Here is a 10,698-nt window from a genome sequence, read left to right on the forward strand (position 1 = left end):
ATTCTGCCTCTGGTGCTTGATTTTTATTTTTTATTTTATTCTTTTGTCCCGACCTGAGCAAACATATGGAAGACAAGAGCCTTTATTTCTAGACATGTTTTATTTTTACAACTGTGGTTTTTGTCACATGTTTCAAGGGCGATTTCCATGAACTTTGTTTGTATTTTAAAACAAAACTTATGTGTAAATATGTTAATTTAGGGGAACCTTTTTACAGGAAAAGGGTGGTTCTAGACTAAGAACTTTTAAAAAATATATAGTTTACACAGTCCTTTAATAACTCACATTAAAACAATGGCACTCTGTCCATTAAATTAAAGACAAAAAGATACTTCATTGTGGAGAAAAAAACAAGAAAAAGTCATAACAAAACACAACAAAAACAGTATGTAAACCAGTAAGCTATCAAAATTGAAACACAATGTTTTCATCCCCAATACAACAAAACCTCCTCCAGAGCCCAAAGGCTTTGAAGCCTTTAGGGTCACCGATCAACCCAAAAGTAAGCAAATTCAACATTCACACGACTTTTCAGAAGAGAAAAAAAACATAAAGGGAACATCCACACTACCAACACAGAGTAAACGATTCTTTCTCGTTAACCAAATTGAAAGTTTAGTCGTTGAAAAAATAAAATTAAGTAAAAGTGTATATTCAGTACACTTGGGACCAAAAACAAACAATGGGAGCCTTTGACACTAATTTTCCAAAACTGCAAAAAAAAACCTTAGCCTGTTACACCAAATCACTAAATGTGCAAGAGTTTCAGATACCTCAAGAACTTAGTCGAGGTGTACTAGAGATAGCGCTCACACTCTTACATCAAGAAGAGCCTAATTCAAAATCCTCTTGGGTACAATCCATCTCAAGTTTGCATGTTTTCTCTGTGCATGTGGGTAGTTTGTGCGGGCACTCCAGCTTCCGCCCACTGTTGGAAAACACGCTTCACGGGTCGATTTGTAACTCTAAACTGTCCCTCAAGTGTAGCTGTGTAGTTTAGGGATGGAGTGGGGACTTGTCTAGGGTGCACCCTATGGGATAGACGCCAGCAACCCTATGTCCCTGCACAGGACCAAACAGGACTAGAAGATGGATGGATGAATGATTTTTTGTCTTGACTGGATAAGAAAAATAGGTGGGAGAGAAGAAAGAGGGCAAAGAAGGAAAGGGAAAGAGGGCACAAGATAAACATTGAACATAAAGACAAATGTTGCTTGAGGTTTAAGGTTTTACTGTCATGTTTACCCGGTTACAAAAGGGCTGAATTATTTAGTACAACCACACACATCTACACACTCAAAAATCTTTACAAACTTACATAAGCACCTGTCTGGACAAACTTGCCTGCTCATATACCACACGGAGATTTACACCAACAACTGTGGACACTACACAAGTGAAGTCACATGTGTCCACCAGCACACATACAGACAACATAAACCTTCAACTCCCCCTTGAGGAGCAAACATTAGAGAGGCCGCACAGACAGTGAGGGCCCCCAGACTGATCCATCTCTCCATCTTCAGAACCTGCTGAATCCCTTTCAGGGTCACCGGACTGCTGGACCCAACTCAGCTACGAAGTTGGGCGAAGGCGGGGTACACCCTGAACATGTCACCGGTCTCTTGCAGGACCAAACAATCACATACAGGCACACCTTGGAGCAATTTTAGAGTCCCCAATTAACCTATAAAGCATGTTTTTTGGGGTGTTTGAGGAAGCCAGAAACCCCGGAGAAAACACACACATGCATGGGGAGAACATGCAAACTCCACTCAGAAAGGTTTCCAGCTGGGATTCAAACCAGGACTTTCTTGCTAACCTCTGCTCCTCTGTGCTTCCTGCCCCTGGACCCTCCACGGTAAAGTAGAAGGCCAGGACCTCCACCCCCAAGACAGCCTGATACCAACAACAGAGAGAGAGAGAGAGAGAGAGAGAGAGAGAGAGACCACCCTGGAAGAAGAGAGGGAGCAGGATCATGGCGCTAAAACCAGCGCAGAGACAAGGCCCCCCCAAGCCCAGGGTCCAGTGAAAGGCTCCACATGAATGACGTCCCCACCCCCAATGAAAGGCCCAGCAGGGGCATGGACATCTCTCCAGCATAGATGTAATATCACCCCGAATCTGTCAGGGATAAAACCAAGAAGATCAAATCAAGAAAGCTGACGCACCCTTCACACAACCCCTACCCTTGGATAACCTCCCCTTACACCACTAAGCACACTTGTAACTGCATTTGAAAAATATATTTTAGAGGATGTTTTTTTCTGAGAGTCTTTCACAAAACCTTTTTATCAGCATAACAATGGAGCGAAGAAAAATAAAGAATGGCTGGGAAAACCAGCGGGGCCGGTTTTAACACGTGACTGGAAAATGTTTGTAATTCCAGCATGGAGCAGGTTTAGCTGAGAGTGACGTTGCAGCCTCTCTCATTGTGGTTTGTTTTGTTTCCGGCCAGTGATGTTTCCCGCTGAGCATAAGGTAAGATCATTCAGTTTTTTCAGCACTTTTTAGTTTTCACCAGATCAAACTCACTATTGGCCAAAAGAACTAAAAGGTTTTCTAGATAATGTGTAAAGTGTGTGTACATCCAGTGTTCGTCTTCACACCGGGGGAAAAGGCTTGTCACTATTTACACGAGAGCAGATTTACCTGTGAGCTTCCAGGTTGTTGCTGTTGGTGTTTCACAGAAAACATGTTCAGGAATCATCATTGCTGAAGTTTATTTTACCAACTTGTCTTGATCATTTCCTTAATTTACTCTTTCTGGACATTTAGTATACACAGCCTGTTGAAGATTAAAGATTACACCTAAAATAAAAATAGTAAAAGTGAACAGACGGTCAAACTGGATCTGATGTTTTTCTATCAAAAAATACGAAATTGGTAAAATAATTTTTACTTACACATAGAAACTGGAAGCAGGAAAAAAGCAGGAAGTAGAGAAGTAAATTACTGCCAATACACCAGCTGTCGTACATTAAGGTAACCCCTGTCACATTAGAAGGGAGTATTATAATTATAGTTTTATTTAAATTAAAGACAGACCTGTGAGTGTTGTACATCACTCAATATTGCTTTGAGGAACACAAGATGATAAAATATAAATCTGATCAATCTGAGCTCTAAAGTGCTGTTATGCAACTTTTGTCTCCAAACAACAACTACCAGACACTATTTCAACTGTACACAGTTTTTTCTGTTACTCCCTCTTGGGAGAAGTTTTTTTTTTTTGTTTGTTTTTTTTGGTACAAACTGAAACATGGAGTAGACAGAAACTTTGTTTATATGTCACAGGGATTATGTGAAAGAAACTTGATGCCTTAAATTTCCATGCTTGTTTTATTGTATTTCCATACAGGTAGGAGGTGAGCTAAATATGCATCACGTCTTTTTGTTTTTTGTTTTTTATTCCAAAATAAAATTTGTTTTCCTTTCCAAATGCTGGCTTGTACCTAAAGGTTTTCGTTTGGTATTTGTTATTTTAATTTGAGCCCTTAGCAACAGCCAGGGCTTCTATGTACATGAAAGTCTGTTGTTATGAGTGAATAATCATCCTTATCAGCTTTCCTTGCCTGCAACAGACCGGCGACCTGTTCAGGGTGTACCCCGCTTTCACACAGCAGTATCTGGGTTGGCTCCTGTAACCCTCTGACCCTTAAAGGGATTCAATGGGTTCAGAAGATGGATTGATTTGCTGCAATAAAAACTACATCCATAGAGAAAATGACATTTTACTGTGCTGCTCGATAATTAAAGAGGACTGAAAGTTCAGCAAACAAAACAAAGAAAAAGTTGGATTTTAATTGAACTAGATTTTATTAGGTTAATGAGCTGTCGGGTGCAGACAAATACAATTCAAAAAACAAAATTAGGAAAATGGACAATTGTTGAATTATAAATGTGTGTGTTTTACTGTTGCTTCGATCTGAGTTTTATTCTTACCAAAACTTTGGTCTTGTTATCAGAAGCCACCTGTGTGACTGATGTCTAATTCAATGGAACCTCCTTCATATGAGGAGATCAGTCAGCAGCCCCCTGCTCTGGTGATACCAGTGTCAAACCCTCCCGCCTACACCCCCCCATCACCTTCAACACCTCCTCCCGCCTACGGAGATGCAGGTAACACACTTTGTAAAGAGTAACTCTCTTCCTTTTACACCTTATTGAGCACAGTGGTAGAGGTATCGTGATTTGGGCTTGTTTAGGACCACATGACAGAGACAGCTTTTGATTACTGAGCTGGTTATGAAAACCACAAAATAAGAGTGTTCTATGAAAGTATTTAAGACCAACTATCAGAGGGTTATATCTAGACCAGTTATGTCCAGGACAGTGATGCAATGTTAAGCTGAAGCACAGCAAAAAAAAAAAAAGTATGACTAACGCAGAAAAAAATCAATTGTTTAGTCAAAAACTGTCCCAAACATTTTATTTTGGGCCGTAAACACATGACAAAACTGTGGTTCCTTTGTATTGTAACAAACACAAACTTAGTCTTTTCACCTCATTATCGGATTTCTTATGTTAAACAGAAAATGCCTAGTAATTATTTCAGTGTCTTTACTTATTGTTTAAAATAAGAAGCCATGTCCACATTTTAACAATTACAAATGTTTGTCTTTTAATCTGATTACAGTTCAGTCAGACCCCTTTCCTTTGCTGACGACACCTTCCATGGTTGTGATTTCATCCCCACAACCTCCTGGAGTCATCTTCCATCAAGTTACACAAAGTATTGAGTTTATCCTGTTACACTTGATTATTTTATTTAACTTCTTCTAACACATGATCACAAATGTTAATTGTGTTTTTTTCTAAATGACAGTTGGTGTGAGAAGGACCGAGGGTCAGACAGTAGCAGTGGTGTCTCAGCCGTCACCTGTTCCGATCATAGTGTCCTGTTTGAGGGAAAGTCCTGGTTTGGTGGTTTGTCCTCACTGCCAAGAACTTGTGACCACCAAAGTCAAACACGTGGCTGGGAAACAAGCTTGGGGCATTTGTATGACCCTTACCTTGTTGGGGTAAGAAAAGAGGAAATGCCAGAATACTTAAATTTTGCAAGGATGGTCAACATTTCTTTTCCTTTTCTGTTTCAGGCTGTTTTGCGGTTTCTGTTTGATCCCCTTTGCTGTTCCTCACTGTCAAGATGTGGCTCACTTCTGTCCTGGTTGTAAAAAAAAAATCTATGTTTTTGAAAGATGACAAAGTCCTCACATTTAGACAGTCTTGGCTCCATAATTTTTATGAACACTTTTCTTCTGTTGTTGTTTTTTTATTTTTTTATTAAAACCATTCAACTTTATATAAACCAAGAAACCCAGCCAGGACCTGAATCAGTCTTATTGCTCTGAGGCGGCAGTGCTAAACACCAAAGCACTGTTAACTGTTCAGAGGAGAAAGTAAATCATGAAGATTAAAATTTTGCTTTTAATAATAACTTTTATATTTAGCAAATAGGTTATACCTTTTGCACAGCTAACAGCAATTTCAGTATTTTATGGATCTAAGTGAAGCTCAGCACACATGTATGCATATCAACAAAGACATTAACAAAAATTTTTAGCTTGGACACTGCTCCAACATGAAAGGTTTGAACTTGGAGGATTTTCCTTTCAGCTCTGCAGAGAGTCCAGTCACATATGATTTTCTGTCCCTGATGGTTTATCTGTTCTTTTTTTTAATTCTGTACATTCCGTGTCTTGCTGTAAAGAAATAACTTTATCACAGAGACTTTATAAAGCATGTAAAGAATATTTTTAAGTATACAAGGATGACACACAAAGCAAGTGATACAAAACTCTTGAGCGTAAATGTTATTTTTTGCTGAGATTGTTGACTTTCAAAATCTTTTATTTATTCAGACAAGGTAGCTTACTATTTTACTTTTGTAATCACCATTCTCTTCTGAAACTTGTGGACTACCTTTGAGTTAATTTAGAAACATTCAAGTAGTTTTATGCTTTATTTGTATTTTTTATTATGTTATGTAATTCAGTATTATTAAAAGTCGCTTGCAGATATTTGGCTCTAGTAGTCTTCCGTTTAGAATGACACTGTGTTTAACTACATTTACTCATCATTGTTCTGCAAGCTCTTCTGAGCTTTTTGTTATGATACCAAATACAGCAGCAGCATCACATGCAGACTGACAAACATCTGTTTACCTTAAATGGTAAATGGTAATCCTCACCCAGGGAGACAAGCAATATTGTGATTTTTTAATTGATATTTTTCTTGTTGGGGTTGTTAAATCCTTCTCAAGCTCTACTCTCTTTTCCTGTTGTTTTGAATCACCACACCTTTTCTGAGGGGCATGTAATAAAATGATTAATGTCCATGCTAACAGAATGTGAGAAGCTATTATTTACTTTTAATATTTCTTTTCTGCAGCAAAAAAAAGACAATAAGACAATACATTCAAAATTGCCACTTTTTCCTTTAATAATCTATTTAAAATTGTTTAAACAAACATATTTCAGGAGGAAAATATTTAAATAATATCATCTAAACCAGCGGTTCCCAACCCCGGGCAGCAGACCATCACCGGTCTGTGGGTTACTTGGTACCGTTTGGTACCGGTCCACACAGACAGGAAACATAACTAATTAGTTTATTTTTTGTTCACAGATTCAGATTAGGATATGTGTCTTACTTTGAAAAACTAGTGGATTCTCTCCATCACATCCGGATATGTGTCTTACTTTGAAAAACTAGTGGATTCTCTCCATCACATCCGGCTGTGACTCAATGATTTTGAAGCATTGAGTCTAGTGTTGCTCGCTCAATAGTGACCTCTGCAGTAATTCTAAGATTATTGCAGGTAAATAAAATGAAAATACGATGTTACCTGCTGTAAACCTAACATCAGCCTGTGATTTTATATTAAATGATAAATTTCTCTTAATTAAAAAAAAAAAAAAATCATTCACCTAAAAGCTGCAATGACTTGGTGAGTAAAATAAAGCAAAGTTGTCTAAAATAAAGTTAGAAGTTAAAATGTGTAACTTATGTCTGGAATTGTTTTACAATAAACAGACAATACATTGATTTAGTCTATATTTATACTGAGGACCAAAACCTTTTGGAGTGTCTTTGCTCCAAGGTGGTTCCCCTGCAATAAAACAAACTCTTTCACAGGACACAGATGAAGATGGTATGCATAAAAATTCAAGTGTGATCTGATTAAGTTGTGGATATGTTTTCCTGCAATAGCAAATCACAGAACAAATTACAGAGTCCTGAAACACAAAAGCAAATCCGGGTGCAAATTACAAAATACTGAATCACAACAACAAAAGCGGAGACACGGCTTTTAACAGAAAGGGATGTAATATAAAACCATTGGTGCATGATTTTTTTTAAAGTTATTTATTACTGTTTTCTTTATGTGGACATTATAAATTTATGAAACAGTCCAAAAACATTTTTTTGAATTGTATTACTACAATACAAATCACAAAAATGTTTAGCAAGGCAAAGTTTTTGCGTCACTTCCGGTATTAAAGGTATTCCCTTTATGTTAAGCAGCTGCTCGCTTTTGTTAATTTTATCGTTAATCTTCTGATGTTGTGTTCTTTTGCTCTTGCCGGACGGCTGCTTAACGGATAAGAAATTAGAAATATATATTATAAATGGGCTGCACTGTGCAGTGGTTAGCGATCTTGCCTCACAGCAAGAAGGCCCCCAGTTCAAGTCCCAGCTGGGGGACCTGAAACAGAACAACAATGGGGGACCTTTCATGTTCTCCCCATGCAGGCGTGAGCTTTCTCCAGGGACATCAGCTTCCTCCCAGTGTCCAAAAAGATGCTTCATAGGTTTATTGGTCACTTTAAATTTTCCATAGGTATGTGAGAGTGCAAGGGTGTGTGTTTGTGACCCTGTGACAGACTGGCGATGTGCCCAGGATAGGCTCCAGCAGCCCCATGACCCCAAAAGGGACAAAACAGATAGATAGATATTCCTTTATTAGTTCCACGATGGGGAATTTTCCTTATTGCGCGGCAGTTCAGGAACAGAGAGCAGTATATAAAAGAAAAAGACTATGGAATAAGTATAAACACCTATATACACAATATACACACATACATTCCAAAACATTGCACAGGATGATCGGTTATTGCACAGGGTAAGATAAGACCGAGTCGATGATGTTGTTTGACGTGGTTCACTGGGAGCAGCTAAGGTTGTAAAGTCTGATGGCAGAAGGTAGAAACGACCTGCGGTGTCGCTCCTTCAGACACTTAGGATGTCTCAGTCTGACGCTGAAGGAGCTGCACAGTGAGGACACAGACTCATACATGGGGTGGGCGTCATTCTCCATCAAGGATGATAGCTTAGCTATCATCCTCCTCTCTCCCACCTCCTGTATTGAGTCCAAAGGCAGCCCCAGAACGGAGCTGGCCTTCTTCACCAGCTTCTCCAGTCACTTCCTGTCCGCTGCAGACCGCTCCATAAAAGATGGCTGATGCCACCACAGAGTCGTAAAAGGTTTTTAGGAGTGATCTCTGCACTCCAAAAGACCTCAGTCTCCTCAGCAGATAAAACCTGCTCTGTCCTTTTTTGTACAGTGCTTCTGTATTGTGTGACCAGTCCAGTTTATTGTTGAGGTGAACACCCAAGTACTTGTATGAGTCCACTCTCTCAATGTCCCTTCCTTGGATGTTCACCGGTGCTAATGTAGAGTGAGTGTGCCTGCGAAAGTCCACCACCAGCTCCTTGGTTTTCCCTGCATTAATCTGGAGGTGGTTCCGCTGGCACCAGTCCACAAAGTTCTGAATCAGCTCTCTATACTCTCTGTCATTGTCATCCATGATTAGTCCGACAACGGCAGAGTCATCCGAGAACTTCTGCAGGTGACAAGATGCTGAGCTGGACATGAAGTCTGCGGTGTAGACAGTGAACAGGAACGGAGCCAGAACTGTTCCCTGCAGTGCTCCTGTGTTACAGACGATCATATCTGACTCACAGTGGCGAGACCTCACATACTGCAGTCGGTTTGAGAGATAGTCCTGCATCCATGCAGACAGATGCTGGTCCACGCCCATGTGCACCAACTTGTCCCTCAGCAGCAGCGGTTGAATGGTGTTGAAAGCGCTGGAGAAGTCGAAAAACATGACTCTCACAGAGCTTCCAGTCTGGTCCAGGTGTGAAAGAGCTCTGTCCAGGAGGAAGATGACAGCATCCTCAACTCCTCAACTGGTAGGCGAACTGCAGCGGGTCCATCGACTGGCTGACCATGGGACGAAGATGTGTGAGCACCAGCCTCTCCATCGTCTTCATCAGATGAGAGGTCAGCGCCACCGGTCTGTAGTCCTTGAAGTCAGTCGGCCGGGATGTCTTCGGAACCGGGACCACACAGGATGTCTTCCACAGCTGTGGCACCTTCCCCAGCTTCAGGCTCAGACTAAACATGTACAGCATAACGCTGCATAGTTCATCTGCACATGTCCTGAGGAGCCTGGGGCTGATGCCATCCGGGCCAGACGCCTTCCTTGCCTTTGTTTTTCTGAGCTGCCATCTCACCTGGGCTTTAGTTAGTGGCAGTGTGGGGGTTGGTGAGGGGAGGGGGCTGCGGGCTGATTTGGAGATTTGGAGATGGATGGACCCACTGGCATCTCTTAGGGACTGCCAACAAATTAACAAGTGCATGATACAGTGAAGATATTAGTTAAAATCTAATATAATATAAAAGTGAAATAAAATAAATAAAATAATAAAATAATTTCCTAGTGCTGAGCTAAACATTGGGGAATGCTTTTTATAAGAAATTGATAGACTGATTTTTTTTTTCAATCGCTTCCAAACGACCAAAACAAGATAAATGTGTCCCAAATTGTGGCAGTAACACCATTCATATGCAATCCTTTGAGATTTTAATAAAAAAAATCATATAAAATATGCGTCATTGACGATTGCAAAACAAAGTAGTATATCTGATGTAGGCGAGTATAGGACCCACAATTCCGGATACATTTGGACTTGTTTGGTCACCTGGTTAGGAAGCTATTGAAAGAAATTGCCAGTCCTCACATTCTGTTTAGTGGGAGACAGAACAGAAAATACTTTTTTATCCATGTCAGGTTATGAATTCCATACAAATGTGTCTAAATCTATAGTCTATATCACTGCGCTGGTCTAAATGCCATTGGGCGTTCCATACAGTATACTAGTAGGATAATTTCCTCTTTCTCCTTTTTTCTTAAGTTCTCTTAATTGTTTGCATCAATGTTTTTACTTTGCTTTTATTTTGTAAATCTATAATTCACCATGTAAAATCCAAAGAAAATTAATAAAATTGTGTGTTAATAAGTTTAAAGTTCCACTCCAATCAACTTTAATGGCTGTTGTTTGTTGTCAAACAGTAGATTGTCATGTAAAAAAAACTGCTGTTGCAATGCTAACATATGTTTCTTGCATTGCTTTCTTATTTTAAAAAACTTTTCTACATTTTCTTTAATGTTTTCAAAGTGGTGCAAAATTTTCTTCCTGGCTAACATCAACTGAGAGCATGAATTTGACATCTTTTCTTTCTTTCTGGACATTTTGTTTTGACCTTGTTGGGAAATGCCCTCCAAGGTAAAGGACGTTCGTAACTCGACATGAGCCGCAGCCAATGGCAGGAATACAGCAGAGCTCAGATAGGAGGGTTAATCAACAACAGACTGTTGGGCATAGCAGGCAGATAACAAAAGCACT

The 10,698-nt window shown here is 39.7% G+C and overlaps 1 protein-coding gene across 1 annotated transcript; it reads left to right on the forward strand.

The window, feature by feature from the left end:
* The first annotated feature begins 2,273 nt into the window (after positions 1 to 2,273).
* Positions 2,274 to 6,023, forward strand: LOC105354377 (cell death-inducing p53-target protein 1 homolog). Its single transcript, XM_023958213.1, has 5 exons — positions 2,274 to 2,481; positions 3,969 to 4,122; positions 4,640 to 4,735; positions 4,829 to 5,024; positions 5,100 to 6,023. Exons 2-5 carry the CDS (start codon positions 3,987 to 3,989, stop codon positions 5,203 to 5,205), a joined length of 534 nt encoding a protein of 177 aa, XP_023813981.1. The 5' UTR covers positions 2,274 to 2,481; positions 3,969 to 3,986; the 3' UTR covers positions 5,206 to 6,023.
* The last annotated feature ends 4,675 nt before the right edge of the window (positions 6,024 to 10,698 follow it).

This window comes from Oryzias latipes, chromosome 1 (assembly GCF_002234675.1).
Source record: "Oryzias latipes chromosome 1, ASM223467v1".
NCBI lineage: Eukaryota > Metazoa > Chordata > Actinopteri > Beloniformes > Adrianichthyidae > Oryzias > Oryzias latipes.